Source organism: Vidua macroura, chromosome 8 (genome assembly GCF_024509145.1).
Source record: "Vidua macroura isolate BioBank_ID:100142 chromosome 8, ASM2450914v1, whole genome shotgun sequence".
NCBI lineage: Eukaryota > Metazoa > Chordata > Aves > Passeriformes > Viduidae > Vidua > Vidua macroura.
Genome location: NC_071578.1, coordinates 35,117,701 through 35,139,434, shown reverse-complemented (window position 1 = coordinate 35,139,434; position 21,734 = coordinate 35,117,701). Strand labels below are relative to the sequence as shown.

The window sequence follows — 21,734 nt, the reverse complement described above, 5'->3', positions numbered from 1 at the left end:
GAATGAAAAATAAATCTACTGTGTTACAGACACAATGAGCTCTGGATCAAAGTGGGATGGAGCTTGAAAGGTGATGTTTTCAATTTTGCTGGCCAGAGGGGTTGTGACTCGGATGGCATGGGTAAACAATGAGGAGAGAGACAGTCCCTTTGGGAGTCAGTGTCTGACTTAACGAGCCAGCAGTTATTAAAAGATGAATAGAGGAGAAGTGAACCGTGCTTTCTGGCTGGTAGTGTGGCTTATTTTCTTCTTTCTTTTCTCTCTTTCTCTCAAAGATCAAAGGCCTAATTTTAGAACAAGCCCTATTTATGGACTGCTCAGCCACTCTGTCTGCTTTACTCTTGTTCTAGAATAATGGAAAATAAATAGAGCTGGCAGGATCTCCCAGTGTCCAGAGCTCATCCCTGATGCAAGGCAGGAGGAAAAAAAAAGAAAAAGACCTTTCCTAGCAGAGGTTCTCTATGATTTGTCTCTGCAGAGGGAGTTCCCCTCCCTCAGCTCTTTCAATCTTTCCTCATGATCAGAAGCTGAAAATATGTGACCTGTGACTGCTCCTGATGTTCAGCAGAGCTAACTCCTCGTGATCCCTGCTTTCTTGACGTGCCATAGCTGACAGGACTGGGCAGAGTCCTCTTTGCAAGACTGGTGCTGAGTATGGAGCTGAGTGCTGGTTTGTGTGCCTCTGGATTATCCTCCTATAGAGGAGGATACAGCCCACCATGATCAGTTCTACTTTTTTTCTTTTTACAATAGCATGAGATGGTTGGGTCCACTCTAGGCTATGAACTGATGTAGCCAGACATCCTTTCTACTGACTGGCTGCCTCTGCCCTTCCCTGGATCTCTAGACAATTCCTACTGCTCAGTACTTCTTTGTGTTTCTTCACATTACTTGGCACTCCCCTCCCCCTTTCCTCTTCTCCCCCTGCTGTTTTTCTAATCTTTCAAAATAATTTTTAATTGTTACCTTCTTCTGCAGAATTTAGGGTGACAATTGTCTGCAGTAACTGTGCTCAGTTCAGCTGAACAGTAACTGGGGGGAAACACATTGTGTGTAGGTGTAGTTTGAGAGTGAACCTCTAATTACCCCATGAAAATGCCTTTTTTTTTTTTTTTCTTCCTCTCCTTTGTGTCAGCATTTCACCGAGTTTTCTTGGGGTGATGTTTTCCTAGTCCATATCACTTGATACAGTGACAAAATCCTGGAAACACTGGTGTATTCAGAATGAATTTGAGAGTGCTGGTTAAAGGCTGTGTCAGAATCTGATGGTGTAAGGAAGCTGCTCTTGCTGTAGGTGCTCTGTGCTGCCAGTTAAAGGCATCCTTCCAGTGGGACAGTCTGATACCTACACTGCTGCCTGCCAGGTAAATCTGTCCTCTCCCCAGGTTTTGCAGTACTGAGGATCTTCACTGGTCTGGAGCTTTGGGAGAAGGGAGAAGAATCAGTCCAAAACCTCTCTGCTGGGAATTGCACAAGAGGCATTCCAGCTGGGGGCAGGGGTCTGTGTGTCTCTGCTCTTTACACAGCTGAAGCTTAATTGGTACAAAGCTGCAGATAAGGGTGCACTGTGCAGAGCTAGAGTGAAGTTAATTCATGCAGAAGAGCTTGTCTCACGAGTGGGAGTGCTGAGCAGAGGGAAGAAGTCTCCTAAAACCATTCAACTTTCCAGATTCCCGGCAGCGGGCGGCAGTGGTGGGAGCCTGTCAGCCCCTGGAATGAAGCGGGGCAGGCTGCGTAGCAACTGCATTGAGAAGTGGTAACAATTCCCAAGTGGGGCAGTAACAAAATCGATTTTTCTCCCCTTCAGCTTGGCAGCTCTCCAGGTGCCTGCTCTGGCACAATGAAGAGTGTAGCTGGGGAGGGAGGGACTTGGGGTTGATGGGGGGTGTGATACAAAGAGGCAGAAGTTTAATTACTGACCTGATCGCACTGGATGGATTTATTTCTGGACTCAATTTCCCAGGAACTCTGCTATTCCACAAGGGGGGAAATGCCTCTGCTGAAGTTTCTGTAGCTCCAGTTTCGTGAATAAAGATCTGTCACCTTGGAGTTATTCACAGCAGCTCTGTCACTACTAACTGACTCATCCATCTGCTTCAAGAAAATGTTTGCTGTCCACTTGCTAGCTTTCCATTTCACAAAGCTAAAAGAGGATCAAATAAAAAAGGTAAGTTGCAGCGTTAGCTGATTGCTATTTTAAGAACTGTGTTGCCCAGATACGGAGGGGTCTGCAGTGCGTAATGCAGACCATATAATGGCATTATCCACTAAAACCATTCAGCCAAACGGGGTGGGAGGTATTTAGACTTTAAACTACCTGATGAGTGTGAAAATAGGTCTGGTTAGTGGTTTTCCCTGCACAGTTACAAGTGCTCTCCTAGTAATGGAGCAAATTCCCTTCAGTAAGGGAAAGTGCTTAGGCTTTATCTGGCATGGTGTGGAAGAGCCCAGAGGACAGAAAGGATGACTCTTTCTGAATCGCCTTGCAAGTGTATTGTGAATGATGGGATTTCTCAATCTGAGCAGGAATCAGGAATCGGTCACGTAGCAGGGATAGGGAAAACCCCTGTGGTCTTTGGTCTGGGTCTGCTGAGATTCAGGACAGATTTCCAACTGGTGTTGAGGTTCCTGTGCCTCCTCTCTGGTTGTCCAAAACTGGCTAATCACTCTGAGGTTTATAGGTGTGACCTTTATTTACAGTTGGAAAAGCTCGAGATGGCTCAGATCTGGAGCTGTCAGTACTGGGAGTCAGCTGCCTAATGGTTGCTCTTCCCTAATCTACTTTCATGGCCATGCTGAAATGGGTCTGTGGGCTTATGTCCATCATAAGACCATGTGAGACCTGTAAGCTTCATGAGTCAGAGGTCCTCTGGTTGTGGACATGTCCCCTGCAGGTCCTCTGTATTCCTGGTGTCTTCATTGAGTGCTGGCAGGTGGCCATTGCTGCCAGGCTCCATCCTCTGGTTTTCCAGCCAGGGGCTGGAAAGGTGGGAGGTGGGGCTGTCTGTGGATGCATGGTGGGAGATCCAAGGTCCTGGTGCATGGATCTGCTTCCATCACTGAGCTCATCAGCAAAGTGAGCCTCTCCAGGTTCTCCTGTCTGTGCCCAAAACATGGAGTGGCTTGTTCCAAGGGGGACTTCTTCCATTAATTCTGTTTTGGAGAGAGGCATTCCGAGAGAGGTACTGGTATCTCAACAATCATGTCCCTGACTCAGTCATAGCCTTTTTATCCCTAGGATTGAATGTAATCCAAAAAGGCCTCGCTGCCCCTCCCCTCTGTGAGGAGCTGATCTCTTATCTAGACAGTACTATTTCTTCATTCCTTTTACTAAGAAAGAGAAAGACCTTGTGGAGCAGTGCTTGGGTGTAGTGGGCTTTGCAGAGAAACATCCAGCTTGTAGTTGAGTGAGGACAGTGGAGACGAGGGAGCAGAGAAATTCTGGCAAACCCATTAAAAAAATCCAAGTCTTTCTGCAGGGTGCAAGCTAGCCCTTCCTGAAGGCAAGAAACCACATGTTCCTCAGACTTCTCTTTTAAGTAGCCTAGGGTAGGCTTTACACAATAGGGCTGATTCCTCCCTTATTAGAAAGAAGGAATGTCTTCCCACCTCTCCCTCCCCAGGCTTATTTACTCTGTGGTAGCAAAACCAAGAGCCTGCCTGCCATCAAAACAGTGCTCTTTCCATAAATGAGGCAAGGCACTGTTCCTGTGCCACGGGAGGAGGGCAACCAGTTTGGTTAAGCACAGCTTGGCCATTCCTGTGTTTACCAGTAAATGGTTATGAGAGCGGGGCCTTGCTCAGGTTGTAAATCAGGCTGGAGAGCCAGCAGGCTCTCCTGGGCTCTGCCTTATCTAGTTCCTTGGAGAGGACTGTCTGCTCCTGTGCTTGTAGGTAAACAGGGCGGGGAACGCAATGTCTGTGGGCAGCAGGGAGCTACTGCATGTTCTCTGCAGACAGACATGGTAATTTTTATTGCTCTTGAGAGTTTTTTTTCCTCACAAGGGTTTCTGTCACAAGGCTATTTGGGTCTGTGTCAGAGTGCATGAGTGCTGTATGTCTCCAGTCACTGTATTTTCTCCAAAAAATCAGTACGGTTGCATAAGCTAAGGTGATGGATCCTACACAGTGGTGGGGCTTCAAAACACCATTGGAGGAAATCTTGCACAAACAAGGGCTACAAAGACAAATCTGAATAACAGTCTTTTCAAGGCACAGCTGTATCCAAAGGCAGCTGCTGCTCTAGGAAAATTGTATGTTGTAGTTTAACACTTTCTCCTCTGTGTGTGTGTTAAGTAAGTGCTGGAGTGACTTTCAGGATTCTGGCTCTTTCAGGTGGGTCATTGCTGACCATCAGTTTAAAATGCGACTGTGAATAGGTAACTCATTAAAGTAGGTGGCCAGTCCAAATTGCAGCAGAGACCAACTTATCTACAACCTGCATTGCCTCCTGCTTAAACAATGCAGCCTTTAAAATCCTGCCATATTGCTGGTGGGACTTGGTTTGTGTCCTTCCAACCCTCCAGACCTCCCTATGTAAATGGGACTGATGAAATGCTCTGAACAGATAAAGCACCATAACAACATAGCACACAGTGCAGGAGCTGAGTGTCTGTAGTAGCAGAGCACTGGCAGCTGTCCCACCTCTCTCCCCTGCCCACCTCCTCTGGCCCCGGGTCTCATGTGGTGGGGAGTGGGATGCAAACACCAATGACCTAGTGGACACCTAGCTATTTGGAGCACACATTTATTATGCCTGCATCATGTTCATACAGCACCAAAGTCTGGCTCCCCAGTGGAAAAGCTTCTGGATGTAGACAAATTCTTTTTTTTCCCTGTGTTAATCCTTTGTTGTACCCAGCTGTGTGGTTTCTAGGCCACACTACTTATATTCCTGCAGGTATGTGTCAGTCCCAGCAGCATGTGGTCCTTAAGGAAAAAACCTTTCACTTTGCCCTGATGAAACTGTTCATAAACACTCATTAGCTTCTCTGCCAGTTTGTCTGAATGAGCTGCTTCATAGATACTGTTGAATTCTTTTATATTCAACTGGCTTCTATTTTGATGTATTCTGTGAGTTACAGACCTTTAACAAAGGGTATTGATTGCACACAAAAATGTGTTTTAGATGTAATCCTAGAATCACGAGAGAATGGAGAGCAGAGCTGGAGTGAGAAAAAGGCTTGGAGTTCCAGCCTGGCATGCCAACAAAGTTAATTGTCTGTGGAGTGAAGCAGTAGCTGAATAGATGTTTTTGGGTTGTGGCTGACACGCTTGGGTACTGATGGCATTTTCTGGACCTGCCTCAGAGAGGTCAAATTCTCACCAGATTGACATACTTTGCAGTTCTAGTTCATTGCATCTCTAGCAGGAGAGGATGGTGCAAAAACAGCTTGTCAGGGTCTCAAGCAAATCTCATGGGCTTACATAGATTGCCAAGCTACTGAGCCATCAGAAAAGATGGCCAACTTGTGGGCAGTAATTCACCAGGGCTGCATTAAACATTTCCAAAACAAAGGTTTTATAGAAGAGTGAATGTCCTGATGATGACCTGGAGCTTGCTTGCACTGACAGTCACGAGAACTTGGGTGCTGAGGTCGAAAATGAAGCGCCCAAGGAGCCCAAGGAGCCTGCGTGCCTCCTGTGAGTGCCACCTTCCCTCTTTGCAGGTGGACAGGTACCTGTACCAGCTGCGCCTCTCTGATGATGTCCTGCTGGATGTGACAGCTCGCTTCCAGGCCGAGATGGTGAAGGGGCTGGGCAGAGACACAAACCCCACGGCAGCGGTGAAGATGCTGCCCTCGTTCGTGCGCTCGCTGCCCGATGGCTCAGGTGAGTCCCTGCTCAGCACTGCTGTTCTGCAGGGCCAGCTGCTGCCAGCACTGCGGTTAGCACAGCAGAGACATGAGCAGCCAGGGGCTCTGCGCCCCTGCCTGTCTCATGGAGAAAGCACACGTGTACACCGAGCCTGGCGGAGCACTGGCAGAGCGGTTTTCTCCTTGAACCAGGTGGATTTTCACCTAGAGCTGCTTGTTTGAGGAAAGGACCTAGTAAGTGCTCAGGAGCAGCTTCTCCCATCTGTTCCTAGCCCGGGCCTTGCTGTAGGAGCTGTGGCTGGACACGGCAAGGGCAGCCTCTACAGCTCAGAGCCTGTAGTGCAGTCTACCGTGGCTGTGGCATGTGTGGCCTGGCCTTCTTGGAGCTGCAGGGAGGGCAGGATGCTGCACTGAAACCCCTCAAACTGCCAGGTGACAGCAGCATGGCATCCTCAGAGCTGTGATCCCCAAATTCTGTACTGCTTTTGCTAATTCCCAAAAAAGTGATCCCTTCTGCCCTTCCTTGCCTTCTCCATTGGGAAGATCTGCTCCTGGATGGGGTCTACCAGGAAACTGCTCTGCTTTTTCAGCTGAGACTTGAACGGAGAGGGAGAAAGTGCAGTAGTGTCCTCTGGGAGGATGTGACATGAGATAGGAACTAAAAGCTCATCTTGTTTGGAGAAGTATGCACATCCAAAATAAGTCCTCAGCTGGCTCCTGGCAGTGCAGCCTGACAGAAAATGACATTTTTCTTAGGTTTAACCAAGTTAACTTGTGCAGGATTCTGTGTCTCACCTAGATCAGGACTCAGTGTAAACTAGCTGTGCAGAAAACTGAAACGTTAGCTTTGTACCTTTCCACATGACTTTTTTCCCTCTGAGGGTAATTTCCCTGCAGTTAAATGAGGAATAACAGCTTTAATGGCATAAAGAAGGTATCTGAAGGCAAGTTCCTTGAAATGAGGCATGTCTGAGAGAAATTATACACAAGCTGACTGGATGGAAGGGAGCACTCTTCCTTCTCGGCTAGCTTTGTCAGAGAGAAAGAAGTACTTTCTTAAACCCTTGCAATCTCAGTGGCAGTCACTGGTCCTGAGGTCTCATGGGCCTCTGATGCTGTTCTGGAACAGCAGGGAGCCCCTGAGGCCAGAGGACTTGGAAAATTGCATGTAGTGTCATCAGTGTTCAAGAGTTGATGTCCCCCAAGGCGGTGCTCTCCCGGCCTGTGTGGCCATTCCTATGTGCCAAGGACATGCTGCAGCATCAAGCTGGGCTATATCTTATTGACACAGTGCCTACTCTAAGTATCACATTGATTTTTCTGTTTTTGCCCTCTAGAAAAGTCCTTGTTGGTTATTTTGCTTCCAGACTGGTTAAAACTTCCAGCAGGTTTAAACAGCTCAATCTTGGCTAGTTATTCCCCCATTATTTATTATTATTATTATTAACTTATTTATTATTATTAACTTTGAGGTTTTTTTGTGCCCTCAGTGTTGCTGACTGAAATGACTCATATAGAACATCTTCAGTTTTTCATTGTTTAGGGATTAATAGTCTGAGTAATGTCACAGTTTACTCAGTAACCCAGTCTGCCTCCTCACCTTTGATAGCTGACCATGGTATTACAGGTAGAATTTCCTGCTTCTTTCCCTTTCAGGACCAGATTTAATCATGTTTGGACTGTGGAACAAAGATCATGCAAGGCTAGGCACATACCACTGTGTTTTCCTTTTGGGAAGGGCATTTTCCTGTGTGAGGGATAAACAAATTTTATTGTAGCAGTGAGGCCAAACTGTCCTTCCATCTGAGGTTTGCTGCTGGAGATGTCTGTGTCTGAGCAAGCCTGCAAAACAAAATGGTGCTTTCACAGAAACACCAAAAGGCATTTGAAAAGGATTGTGTTGGTTGACTTTGGGTGGCAAATTAGCTTTGCTCCACTTGGGATCTGACTTCTGCACTAGAGCTCAGTCTTAACATATGTCTGCAAATCCAGCATCCTCTACTGGATACGGGTAATGATCCCACATTCTGATTGTCCCACATTTCAGGTGACAGCTTTGCAGCCCCTGTGTGCTCTGGTTGGTTTGCAGTTGCTTTGGGCCTTCCTTGCTGAAAAGCTTATCCTTCTGCAGCTTGAAAGTATGCTGCTGTCGAAGGAGCAGGGTGAACAAACCCAAACTGCCAAATAAAAATTGAATTAGCTATTACATAGCAGGCTAAAAGGAGAGACCTGACAGCCTTGCTGAGGGTTTCCAGCTCTCAATCTTTCTGATGCTCCCAGGCCCACAGGATAAGGATCTGCCATGCTGGGGCAGGAGAGGCTGTGGCTGTGGTGAGGGAGGGCCCTGGGCTGTGGCCATCAGCATGGCACCTTGTTGAGCCTTTGCTTTTTTTTTTTTTTGTGAGGGTTGGGATTAAATGTGTGAGATGGTATTTCTTGTTTGGATTCAGATGGTTATGAGTTCTTATTTATAATACAGTTTTATAAACTGTGAGTTCTACAGCACTTCACTCTAATAAGCTAAAAAATGGAGACCTATCTCTCTCTTTACAAGGCTTTTTAAGGATAAACTGTCTAGTTAAGAAATGACACTTAAATTATTTTTACTTTTAACTTAATATCTATCTGTGGCCCACAATGTGGACTTTTTTATCTAATTACATAATACAATTTAAACTTGTAAAGAAGAAGGACTAGCTTCCACTTTAAAACTTCTGTCTTGGTTTATATATATTACTATATCCTAAAACTTTAAACTCTACATTTTCTACTATGTGATATTACACACTTCTATTCAAACTACACACCTATAATTTCAGTTCTATTATTTAATTTTGGAAGTCTTCTCTATGGCCATAGGTTAAATGTAGTGCTCTCTGGGGGGTCGGTGCTTGTCAGCACAAAAAGTTTAAAATTCTCAGTAACCAGGGTTCCATCCCCAGTGACGGCTGCCCCCGTCTGTTGCAGAGAAGGGTGAATTCCTTGCTGTGGACCTGGGCGGTTCCCAGTTTCGTGCCCACCAGGTGAAGGTGTTTGATGACGGGAAGCAGAGCAGCCAGCTGGAGAGCAAGTTCTACCCCACGCCCCAGGAGGTCACGCAGGGGAGCGGAGCCGAGGTAGGGCACCGCTGCACTGCTGCCGCTGCACTGCTGCTGCTGCGCTGCTGCCGCGGCGCCTGCCTGCGGGACACAGCCCAGCTCTCCTCTCTTCTTGTGCAGCTCTTTGATTACGTTGCTGACTGTCTGTCAGACTTCATGGAGGCCAAAAACCTGAAGCATAAGAAGTTACCTCTCGGCTTTACGTTTTCTTTTCCATGCAAACAGACCAAGCTGGAGGAGGTAAGATGCGTAAAGAAACGCTCTTGTCAAGCTGAGCTCCTTGCAGAATCTGGAGAAGCTGTTGAATGTGGGTGCTACCCTGTGGCTTTTATGTGGGGTCATGTTTACATAGCTCTCTGAAGAAGGCATGGATGACTTCTAGTATTTAACTAGATTTGACTATCCTTCAGTGATTCATTTCTCCTCTCAAGGCAGCATCATCTTTAAGCTAAAGCTACTCTATTGCTCTCAGTCAGTACCCAGTTCCACAGGAACCATGTGCCCCTGTATTAACACGGTTAGAAATAGATGTGCACTTTTGTGTCTTGAGGCATCTTTATTTCTTTAATCACTCTCAGTTTTTTTTGTATTTACAGTTGATTCTGAATAGGAAATATCTGTAGCTGAGCTGCTTGAGACACCTCTTGGGGAAACGAAGGGCTGGTTGCAATTATTTTGTGTTCTCTCATTCCAGCCTCTCTTATTTCTAGTGATCTGTGCTTTGGGCTCCAGTCCTGCAAATGCCTTTTGCTTAATGCTATTAGACTGTGATCAGCATAGGAAAGCCACATGTGCTTTAAAATGAAGCACAGGGAGAAACATTCACAGAATTGGGACTTTATGACTGTACCTTTTTGGTTGTGTTGGTACTGACAGGTACCCCAAGGTAAGATGTTCTACTCTGACTTATTTTGGCTCAGTTTTAATAATGGACTTCTCCACACACTTCAGTCTTGACTGGCTTTGTGGTTTGTGTGCTAAACTTGGTGTGCTTTTGGGTCACTGCACTGTTACTTTTCAGGGGGTTCTTCTTGCGTGGACAAAACACTTCAGGGTCCGAGGAGTTCAGGACACAGACGTGGTCAGCTCTCTGCGCAGGGCCCTCCAGAAGCATCAGGCAAGTTTTGTACCTGCAGGAGCTGAGCCACAGAACGTCCTCCTGGGGAAATCATCTCTTGGTGTGTGGGTTCTTTTGGGAGCTGTGAGACATCCTTCAGGGATGCTCAGTAGCAAGTGCCCAGCCTGCCTGGTGGATCTGGTGGATCTGAATCTCTCTCACAGCTGTAATTCAGACTGCTCTGGTAACACGAGGGCAGCTGCCTGCTGATAGCCCAGGCTGGCTGTGACAGCTCACCAGTACGGCCCCGCTGTCTCAGCCCAAGGGAACCTCTTGTGAAACTACTGGGTGAGATATAAAACACTCTGTAATTTCACACATTGTGTTTCACAGCCTGGCTTGTGGGATGAAGGTTGGTAGGGGGAAACTATCACCTCAAACTGGCACACCTAACCACCAGGGCTTGCCTGTCCCCTTCAGTCTGTAGGATGGAGCCACTGATGGCAATTTTTAAGGTCAGCAGTAAGACATGATTAAATCTGCCCTTGAACTAGCATACAGCCTTTGAATAACACTGCGTTTTAATACTTTGGAAAGTCTTGCTTTTCATGTTTGGTGCTATTGATACCGCCAGATAAGAAATACAAAGCATCTTCCCATATCTTGATGACTTCATAGTAAAGAGGAAACGGCACAGCCTCAGTTGGAAGGACTTTCTACTTGAGTGTGGTATTGCTGTAGCTGCATTTGTGTGTGTTTTCTGTCCCATTTGGTGGGCTCTGCTCAGGTGGTAGGATGTTACAGGCACTTTCACACAACCTGTAAGCACAGCATCACAACATTCACACCAATAACGTGTCACTTTTCTGGCAAAGGAGGTGGGACTAGGGAAAAACAAATCCTTCAAGCAAAGAGGCTGGTGAAACACTTGAGAATTCAGAGGTATTTGTAACCTTACAGAGCTGTGGGAAGAGTGTTGTAAAAGGAAATAGTGTCTTTCAACCAGGGAGTTTTCCTGACTGAGGCTTTCAAAGTGCAACCCAGGGAGTATGTCTGCATGCTGGTGCTTCAAAGCCTCAGAGGAGGCTTTCTGAGCATTTTTTCCCTGTTAATCACTCATCTTTATGCTATTAGGACATAGATGTTGATGTTCTGGCACTGGTCAATGACACGGTGGGAACCATGATGACTTGTGGATATGATGACCAGCGCTGTGAAGTTGGACTCATAATTGGTAATTTTTTCTGCTCACCATGAAGGGTTTTTTCCCTCTCATTTGTTGAATTGCTACAAGTCTGAAGTAGGAGGGAGTTTCACAATACAGGAAAGAGCAGAAAGAAAATGGAAAAAACAATGGGTTTTCAAGCCTGGCTGCCTTCTGTAAAGCAGCTGTTTTTATGCTGATCACATTGCCGTCAAATGCTACAGTCCCCATTTTGTCTGGACTCAGTTGTGACCAGCATACTAAACTTTTCTGCTGACTGTATAGAAAATTACTGTGTCTGTCCAGAGAAAGCTGAATTCCCCTCACGTCTGGTTGTTAGTACCAGCTATGCTTTCCACAGTTTCTCCATTTTATGCACTATGATGCCTTTGATTAGGCACACAGGAATATATTTGAAAGAGAAAAAAATGTTTTTAAACAAGTCAAACCTTAGAATAATTTCAGGTTATTTTCATTCACTGTGAAATGATGATTTCACGGGTGCAGGTGGCCTGTATTAGCATCCTGTGCCACGGGGTTATGTGTTTGTGTTTTCTTCCAAAGGCAATGTGCTGACTTTTTCCCAAACATGTGGCCTTAAACAAAAAGCACACATGGAACAAACAGTGGTTTATCCAATACCCACAGGGACTGGCACCAACGCCTGCTACATGGAGGAGATGAGGCACATCAGCCTGGTGGAGGGGGATGAAGGGAGGATGTGCATTAACACGGAGTGGGGGGCCTTCGGAGACGACGGTGCTTTGGATGACCTCCGCACAGAGTTTGATCGGGAGCTGGATCTGGGATCTCTCAACCCGGGAAAACAATTGTAAGTGACGCCCTAGCTGACTTGCAGTCTGAGTTCTCAGAGTGCTTTTCCAGTGTTTGCCAGGAGCCCCATTGGAACAGAAATTGTCTGAAGTGAACCTGAGATGTCTTGATGCTGGTTCTGTCTAATCCAGATCTTTCCCCTCTGGAGAGGGTGAGTACCTTTCCCAGCTCCCTACTTCAGGCCAAGGAGTTGCTGCTACAGTTGCTCATGTGTTGTTAAAACCAGGTGGTTGCTCCGGTATGATGCTGTGGAGGGCTAAAGAGGGGAGCTGGTGAACACCTGGATTCCTTCCTGTGCTCCATTCCAGGTTTGAGAAGATGATCAGCAGCCTGTATTTGGGGGAACTTGTGAGACTCATTCTCCTAAAAATGACAAAGGAAGGTCTGCTCTTCAATGGGAAAGTGTCAGCAGCTCTGCTTACTAAGGGCAAGATTGAAATGAAACACGTGTCTGCAATGGAAAAGTAAGAATTTGTAATATGTTCCTTGAGAGTAGCCACTCTCAAAGTTAGTCTGTCACCAGCACAGCAGTGATACTGAAAGTGTAGTTAAAAACTGTGAGTGCTGGGAACAATCCTGAACTGTTCAGCTTGATCTTGCTTTTGCCTAGGAGAAAAGCTGACCTTTCTGTAAGTAGGAATTGGTGTAAGATACTTTTAGCAAAGTTTTACCACAGTAGCAAGTGTACTGGTAAACAGCCCAGATGCAGGGTGTTCAAATAACCTCTCTAGAGACCTGAGTGTGTGGGATGACTGCTGCAGTTTTCAGCCTCTCTGATGTGGGAATACTGGGGCTGTGGAGATGTAGTACAGATAATAGATCAGCTAATGGAAAACTGGGATTCCGATGTTTTGAAGAGGGACCCCGGTCCTCACTGTCACTCCAGGAATTATTTTCTTTGTTGTACTTAGTGAAGCTGCGTATCCGTTTTTGTGCCCTCCTTCTTTGGATTGTTTATCCCGTTCTCTTTTTGACTAGCTGATTGATCTCAGCAAGTGCTGAGCCCCAGGAAGCAGCCTCTCTCCCCTGGGTACTTTTGGGAATGCTGTGGGAAACGCATTACTGGTTTATGGGAACCAATTATGATGCTGTCTGATAGGTTGTGTCGTGGTCTCCTCTCATTTCTTTCTGAGCCAAGGTATTGATTTATACGTTATTGCATTTGGTGATGTATTCTTTTGTTTTGGGGTTAGGTACAAGGAAGGCCTGAGCAACACAAAAGAGATCCTTACAGAGCTGAACCTGTTTCCCTCTGAGGAGGACTGTGTGGCTGTTCAGCACGTCTGCACCATCGTTTCCTTCCGCTCGGCCAACCTCTGCGCCGCCGCCTTGGCAGCCATCCTGACCCGGCTCAGGGAGAACAAGAAGCTGCTGAGGATGCGAACCACTGTTGGGATTGATGGGGGGCTCTACAAAACTCACCCCAAGTGAGTAACTAAAGAGATTTGGTAATTGCTAAGAGCCTCCATCTGCACATGTGTGTGGCTTTTCAGAGAGCTGCCGGCTTTGCTTCAGCTTTGGGGTGAGGTCTAACTGGCTTAGGTATTGCAGAGCTGTCCCAGCAGCTTTAGAATTTGGAGCAGGGTGGGAGCTGGGGGTGTTCAGCCTGGAGAAAAGGAGACTCAGAGGTGACATTATCACTCTCTACAACTCCCTGAAAGGAGGCTGTGCTCAGGTGGGGTTGGGCTCTTTTCTCCAGGCAGCACTGACAGAACAAGAGGACACAGTCTCTAGCAGCATCAAGGGAAATATAGGTTGGATATTAGGAAAAAGTTTTTTACAGAAAGGGTGATAAATTTCTGGAATGGCTGCCCAGGGAGGTGGTGGAGTCACCACCCCTGGATGTGTTTAAAAACAGACTGGATGTGGCACTGGGTGCCAGGGTTTAGTTGAAGTGCTGGGGCTGGGTTGGACTCGATGATCTTTGAAATTTCTTCCAATCTCATCATTCTGTGAAAAACATGACACCTGGAATAATGGTGTCAGAGGAAATGCAGTTGATTTCTCAAGTGACTCCTGGGCCTCTAGGACACTTGCAGCTCACTGTGGTTTTTTTCATTTCTTTCTTTCTCCCTCCACTACTTCCCCGTTTTTGAACCTGTGCTTTCCCAAACCAGAAACCTTCTCCAACTATTCTCCCAAACTGGTTGGAGGCCTGGTTGCAGATGGAGATGAAGTAAACCACGCCCCAAAGGCCCGTGAGAGCCTAAAACAGGAACTCTGTGTCCCTGCTAGGTACGCCAAACGCCTGCACAAGGTGGTGAGGAGGCTGGTGCCCACGTGCGACGTGCGGTTCCTGCTGTCGGAGAGCGGCAGCGGCCGGGGGGCCGCCGTGGTCACGGCGGTGGCACGCAGGCTGGCGGCCCAGCGCCGGCGCCTCGACGCCGCGCTCGCGCCCTTCCTGCTGCCCCCCGGCACCCTCCGCGAGGTGAGGGACAAGATGAGGGCTGAGCTGGAGCTCGGGCTGAAGAGAGAGACGCAGGCCCAGGCCACGGTGAAGATGCTGCCCACGTACGTCTGTGGGACGCCAGATGGAACAGGTGAGGTCAGCTCTTGAGCACCTGGGGGCGGTTCAGGAAAGTTGCTTGTCTGTTTTTGGGGGGAGGGAGTATGCTGATTAACCTGGCACATGCCAGGGGGGATTTATGTTGTCAAACCGGTGCTTCCTGCTGTGTCATCTGTTATCTTCAGCCCCATGCTAGTAGACTTGATGGGATAAATGCCATAGTGAACAGTTCTGTCATCAGTGTGTTGTTCTGACTGGCAAACGTGCTAGGAGAAGTACCAAAATGAAATACCTTTCTTCTCCTTCAGAGAAAGGGAAGTTCCTTGCCCTTGACCTTGGTGGCACAAATTTCAGGGTTCTGCTGGTCAAAATCAAAAGCGGGAGAAGAAGATCAGTGCAAATGTATAACAAAATCTTTGCCATTCCTTTGGAGATCATGCAAGGGACAGGAGAAGAGGTAATGTTAAATGAATGTTTAACTGATCCAGCCAAGGCCCATTATATGGGATTACTTGTGAGATTTATATGCTTCTTCTTTCCTTCCAGCTCTTTGACCATATTGTCCAGTGCATAGCAGACTTTCTGGAGTATATGGGGATTAAAGGTGCTCGTCTTCCTCTGGGCTTCACCTTCTCCTTCCCCTGCAGGCAAGCCAGCATTGACAAGGTACGAGCCGCAGCACAGAATGGTCAGATGGCAGCTCTGCATCTGCTTGGTAAATGTCATCATTTTGGGCAAGGCTGACTTGTTGGTTTGGAGAATTTATTACTTTACTTTGCAAATCAGTTGTGTTTCATGAGAAAGTTACCATTCCGTGTTACCCACCTGCCTATGGGGGCCAAACTTTCACTTCTTGTCTCTGGTAAGTGGTGGACGTGAACTTGTTTTTGTTCTATAAAGATTAAGCCCTCATGACAGCAACATGAAGTGCATATTTTTATTAACCCAGGAACCTCCTTATGCTGCCTTAACTCTTCAATGGCAACAGATAACAAGTGGCTCCTTCTGCTTGCTCAGCTGCAATCCCAGGTTGTTTTCCAAGCTGTGCTGCACAGCTCTGTCTGTGTAACTTCTGCACCACATTAGCTTCTTTTTGTTGAGTGTCAGCGGACAGGCCTGAACTTACTTGTTCAGCTTGGAAGAGTTGGCTTTTTGACAGATATAATATCTTTTATCTTTTCAGATCCTATGTAAGAAAATATTATTTTTATGAATTTCTGAGAGGGGCAGGGGATGTTGTGCTGCTTAGTTCTAGTCAAATATATAGGATATTGGGGAAATGAGAGACTGATGTTTTATTGAGTGTTTTTATGTCCTGGTGGGGTTCACAATAGCTTCTAAACCTGGAAGTTAGTCTGCTCTGTCTCAATTTTCAGCTCACTGTTGAGAGTATAGAAATAGGACTTGGCCTTTTGTGGAAATGAAATGAATTCATATGCCTTCTAAACCCACAGCTTAGCATTTAGGTCTTAAGAAATGATTAGGAAGCAAATTCTACAGTATTGATGGCAAACTGAGTAAGACACATCTGTTTCCCATCATATGTTGCTCTGTGTGTTTGGTCTTCTACTGTTGCTAGAACTTGAGGGTGTTTCTTAATATCAGCTTTTTCTCCCAGTTGTCTTCTATTTTTTTTTTTTTTTTTTTCTTTTGGACAGACAGTCCAGAGCCACTTAGGAAGTGTAAAGCTAATTACTTCATATAACCTGGAAATCAACTTCTGTCAGGCCAGGTTGTTGTCTGAAAAGAAGCAAATTAGTGTTGCCTGGAGTTGTGGGATCATACCAAATGTTCTTCAGGAAACAACCCAAAAATTAACAGTAGATGTTCATTAATGTTTGATGGGTGCTTGATGATTTACAACAAAAGCATTTTCCAAATGAGATTGAGAAGGTACTGAGTGCAGTGCCTTGACAAAAAGCTGAGAAAACTTGGAGCCACAACCATCAGCAGTTGAGTAACAAAGATACACGAGCACAGCCTGCACTAGACACCCACAGTAACCTGTCCAGGAAAATATGTTATTTGAAAAAAAAAAAAAAACGTTGGGGTGGGAGGCAAGAAAAAGCTGATGCTTGCAATGTACAATCTGCTCTTTGTCTTCACTCATGACTTTCTTTCTCTTCTGCTTCAGGGAACACTTGTGGGCTGGACAAAAGGATTCAAGGCAACAGACTGTGAGGGGGAAGATGTTGTTGATATGCTAAGAGAGGCTATCAGGAGAAGAAATGTGAGCTATTTTTTTCTGCTCATTTTGGTGTATTTAATGCACCCTCACTCTGGCATTCCACTGCTGATCGTGACTTGTGTTTTAGGAGTTTGACTTGGACATTGTAGCAGTGGTGAATGACACTGTTGGGACCATGATGACTTGTGGCTATGAGGATCCAAACTGTGAGATTGGCCTTATTGCAGGTACAGCGATGCACACAAGTGGCCACTGTGAGAAGGAAGCACCTATGTAGAGCTGGGCTTTGGGATCTGCGAAGCAGCACCTTTTATTTGAGTTTGATATACAGTATTATTAGCTGCTTGGGGTTCTTGGCAGGTTTGTGTGGTGTTCAGCAGGAAACTTATCAACATCTGTAGCAGATAAGTTCCTCAACCTGGTGGACTTCCGATCATCTCTCTGGTGCCTAACAAGTGTATGCAGGGTACAAGAATACAAGCAGATAGAGCATGAATTCTTGTTTTGACAAGTACATTCATAGTTACGGTGTAGCCAGGTCATAGACCATGGAACAAGAAAATATTTTTAAAAATCTGAATGAATTCTTGTTGGGCTTTTCAGATTATTCCCCCAGTAGGTTCCTCCAGGTTTTGATCTATCTAAGCATAGAATCACAGAATGGCCTGTGTTGGAAGGGACCTTGAAATTTGAGATGTGGCAAAGAGAACTTTAAGATGAGCACTGCAATTGTCTTCTGTAAGTTTCTGGTGCTGCTTCACTTTTCCAGCTGAAGTCTTGTAATTTCTTTCCTTCTAGGAACAGGCACCAATGTTTGCTACATGGAGGACATGAAAAACATAGAAATAGTGGAAGGGAATGAAGGAAAAATGTGCATTAATACAGAATGGGGAGCATTTGGTGACAATGGCTGCATTGACTACATCAGGACAAAATATGATGGAGAAGTAGATGAAGGCTCACTAAACCCAGGGAAACAGAGGTAAACGTGATGGTCCTGATGCCAAGAGCCTGACAAAGTCAGTCTTCGAGAGACACTGGCTGCTTTTTAAAATGTGCTTAATGAATGAATAATCAAAAAGGAAATTTTAATATTGCATTTCTTTTGTTGCTTGGTAAGTAACCTAAATATAAAAAAAAAAAAAAAGTGAAAAACAAAGATGTACGTTGTTACCACAGCACTGTTTTCATCTTAAAGCATTACCAAACAGTGCTGCTTTTAAGATTTCCCTGCAAAGTCTAGGTCATGTTTTGTTCCTCCTCTTAGGGTGATTTTTCAAAGCCAAAATACAACTCAAGCTTGTTGGGTAAAGACAGTATTGATTAGATGTGACTCACTGGTGAATGCATTCGGGGACAGGGAGGAGTTTCACTTCAGTGTGGACTCTGACTTTAACACTATATTCTGTTTAATATTGCAAGGGTTTGTTTCTACTTCTGTTACCATTCAGCATAGGTAAATATATTGTAATTAATGTTTGCACTTGAAGTCACTGCAACAGTTTTTTGCTGATTGAGAAATGGAGTTTAATGGCTATTGCTCTGAAGTTTGGACTGCTTTTTTTTGAGTTCATGGGGCGTGTACATACTCCTCATGCTAAACAAAGCCATCTCTTTAAATGAACGTTTTTATTCCTCTTTTGACCCAACAGGTATGAAAAAATGACCAGTGGAATGTACCTAGGTGAAATAGTAAGGCAAATTTTGATTGACTTAACCAAACAAGGGCTGCTGTTCAGAGGTCACATTTCGGAATCACTCAGGAAAAAAGGCATATTTGAAACAAAATTCCTGTCTCAGATTGAGAGGTAAAGTTGTTAGATTTACGTGGTTTAAATCCTTAAAGTCTTCTGGGACACCTAGAAAACAGTCTTTTGCAAGTGTGTGGAGTCCTTTCCTTCAAGAAGTCAATTAAGTCAGTTAGAGTTTTCTTCTTTGAGCATCCCCCACCTCCAGAATAAAAGTTAAAAATAAGAAACTGGGGAAGTTACAGCATTATTTTCGTAACCATATGAATTATCATTTCCTGTCCATGTCCTGGGTTATCTTGGATGCCTTAGCCATCAAGCTAAGTGTTTCTTGTGGGACTTAAAATAGCACTTACTTAAGAAAGCAAGAAGTCAGTGGTACACAAATATGTGCATACCTATATATCTGTGCATGATTACAATGGTCTCTAGGCTATTTGAAACTTTCTGCTGTGGAAAGCCTCGACAGGAGTGTCTCAGCTTTGAGATCTAAAGTAGCAGTGCTGTGGCTCTGCTCCCTCATGGCTCTGGGAGTTAGGTGGATGATTACTGCTTGTGCCTTCTGGAGATGCAGCCTAACATGGCAAAGGGCATGGCAGGAGCAGCTTTTCCATCTCAATTGAGACAGAAACCAGCCTTGAAAGAACTGGAGAGGGTTAGAGCTGAAGTGGTCCCATTTCCTTTGGACCACAGCTGTGTCAGCTCTGGAGCTTTCCCTAACTGCTCCGTGTGTTCCCTGCGCAGTGACCGGCTCGCCCTCCTGCAGGTGCGGCGCATCCTGCAGCAGCTGGGCCTGGACAGCACCTGTGAGGACAGCATCATTGTCAAGGAGGTGTGTGGAGCTGTTTCAACAAGAGCTGCCCGGCTCTGTGGGGCAGGGCTGGCTGCTGTTGTGGAGAAGAAGAGGGAGAACCGAGGTGTGGAGCGCTTGCAAATCACTGTTGGAGTGGATGGGACTCTGTACAAGCTCCATCCGCAGTGAGTACCTTGGTACCACTTCCCTTTGCTGTTTGCTTGTTTTCACTGTGAAAACACACCTGTACCAGCTTTCTGCTGAGATCATTAGGAACCTGAGAGGGGGTAAGGATCTAACACATTTCACTGCATTTTGTCATTTCCCTTTCCTAGCCATAGGAGCAAAAATTGTAAAGTCAACTCCAGTTACCACTGGGAGACTCTTTTCTCTGGGATGTTGAGTGAACCTAATACTTATTTTCCAGTGTTTTGGTAGATTTCTACAATATCTGAGTCTCCTAGATGGAAAGCTGTCTTGAGTTTTTGGAGGTGGGTCAGTATTCTGTGAGCAAGGCCTAGAAATAGATGCATTAGCTTTTGAGTTGGGAGAAGAGAACCTCCTTCATGATCTCTGAAGATGTGGGCAGTGTGTGGCATCATGCTGAACAAAATTCGAGTGGAGAAATAAAAATTAGGATGTGATTGTGTACAGAAATTTGTATCTTTCACGAATAGGAGAAAAAGCAAAAGAAAGCAATGGCTGAGGTTCCTTGCTTATAGGCGAATCCAAAGATCTCAGATCAGAAAGCAGCTGCTGAAATATTCCGAAACATTCTGAAATATTCTTCTCTCCCTTCCCTTTCAGTTTTTCTAGGATCCTGCGGGAAACAGTGAAGGAGCTGGCCCCTCAGTGTGATGTGACTTTCATGCTTTCTGAAGATGGAAGCGGGAAGGGAGCTGCCCTCATTACTGCAGTTGCAAAAAGATTGCATAATGTTGGACAGAAGTAGAAATGAGTGGTCAAGTAATTTCAGCCCTGCCAGGCGTGTGCAGCAGGGGTTTGCTGAGTGGTGATTCCAGATAGCTCTGCCAGACACCAGCACACAAGTACCTTCTTTTGAGGAGCAGCTGGTTTTGACCAAGCAGGATTGTGGACTTCTGGTAACTTGGATTAAGTGTTCTGCTCCCCACTGGCATTATGTCTTGGCATACCACAGTCTACTCAGTTCTGTACTTCCTGCAATGCATCTCCAATGCATGTGGGAGAGTGAAAACAAAACAAATGAAATCAACCCAAATGTGTCTTTTTACAAGATCTTAATTAAGCTACTGCACCACAACTGAGTTTATCACCAGTTTCTTAGGATTCGTGTGCTTTGTTTTGTCTTGCCCTGGCTAAAAGAATATTGAGATTCTGATGTTGCATCTTATCTAGTGGACGCATTTGTTCAATGCTTCACAGGTTTTACAATAAATTTGCAGGTGAAATAAATGAATGGACCTTTGGTCAGTGATGCTCCCCCGCTGCTGCACCGGTTGCAAATGTAATGCAATACTTCCCCGAGGACAGGAGGCATGTTTAATAGAGGAATGTAAAGGAAAAAAATGGGATTCCACAGAATATGAGTTTGTGTCAAAATATGTCCGTGCATCTGAGTCACATAAAGCTAAACCAATGCTGCATGGAGTCTGACTGTGACTGATTCTTTTGATACTGGAGGAAACAGAGAATGTAGAAGGAGCTACAGAGTCTGCAATGTCTGTGTCAGGGCTGCATAGAGGGTATCAAACAGGCCACCAAAATAGTGTGTAGAGGGGGAAAAAAAAATCACCTAAATTTCTGAAAGTCTCCTCTTTGTTTTCCCTCTGTTATCTTCTTGCATGTTCCTGAGAGAATTGTTTCAATTTTGTGCAAAGGAGTTTATCCTTGGTTTTCATTTTCTGTTGCCTGCTGCTCTATCTGTTTGTAGTGTGTTTGTAAATAAATCTGTGTTGTTTTGAGCCTTTGCTTCCCTGTCCAGTGCATCATCTGAGTTGTGGGAAGAACATGCAGGCAAGTGGGAGCTTTCTTAAAACGTAAATTTTTAAACCTAAACCTTTATTTAAATATAAATCTGTAAGTGGTACCCAGCAGCACTTCAGTGATTGTGAAGGGGGTTTGTGGATAGATCTCATGGCTTTGTGTGACCAAATGTCCCTGACCTGATTTACCCAGAGCAAACCAAAACAATAATATGGTACAGAGAAGCTGCAAATCTGTGTCCTGCCAGTTCTCTCTTCTCAAGCATTCCTGTATCCCTTTTAATCCTCTCTTTGTGGGTATTTGCTTCCTTGTGGGCTGACAGCAGAAAGTGGGGCCAAGAAATGTGCTTTAAACCTAGTTAGGTCAAAAGCAACTGTGGTGCAGGGGGATAAGCAGTTGGGTTTATGTAATAATCTGTAACAAGGCTGCTGCTGGGTTTAAATTTAGCAATCACAAATTCAAAATTGGAAGCTACAGACTTTTGCTGTTTTGTGTTTTTTTTTAAAAAAACAAAATGTGTCAACA

At 45.4% G+C, this 21,734-nt stretch overlaps 1 protein-coding gene across 3 annotated transcripts; it reads left to right on the top strand.

Moving 5' to 3' along the window:
* Positions 1 to 1,933: 1,933 nt before the first annotated feature.
* On the top strand, positions 1,934 to 21,187 carry LOC128810783 (hexokinase HKDC1-like). Of its 3 annotated transcripts, XM_053983917.1 has the most exons (18): positions 1,934 to 2,167; positions 5,670 to 5,832; positions 8,784 to 8,932; positions 9,035 to 9,154; positions 9,936 to 10,031; positions 11,106 to 11,205; positions 11,824 to 12,007; positions 12,318 to 12,473; positions 13,203 to 13,436; positions 14,245 to 14,549; positions 14,824 to 14,972; positions 15,062 to 15,181; positions 16,650 to 16,745; positions 16,831 to 16,930; positions 17,502 to 17,685; positions 18,356 to 18,511; positions 19,196 to 19,429; positions 20,052 to 21,187. In XM_053983917.1, the coding sequence occupies exons 1-18, from the start codon at positions 2,105 to 2,107 to the stop codon at positions 20,194 to 20,196; spliced, it is 2,754 nt and encodes a 917-aa protein (XP_053839892.1). In that variant the 5' UTR covers positions 1,934 to 2,104; the 3' UTR covers positions 20,197 to 21,187. The 3 variants fall into 3 exon arrangements, with proteins under 3 accessions (XP_053839892.1, XP_053839890.1, XP_053839891.1); XM_053983915.1 differs by lacking the exons at positions 1,934 to 2,167; positions 5,670 to 5,832; positions 8,784 to 8,932; positions 9,035 to 9,154; positions 9,936 to 10,031 and having other exon boundaries at positions 11,112 to 11,205; positions 19,218 to 19,429; positions 20,052 to 20,164; XM_053983916.1 differs by lacking the exons at positions 1,934 to 2,167; positions 5,670 to 5,832; positions 8,784 to 8,932; ... (10 more) ...; positions 16,831 to 16,930; positions 17,502 to 17,685 and adding an exon at positions 17,745 to 17,818.
* The last annotated feature ends 547 nt before the right edge of the window (positions 21,188 to 21,734 follow it).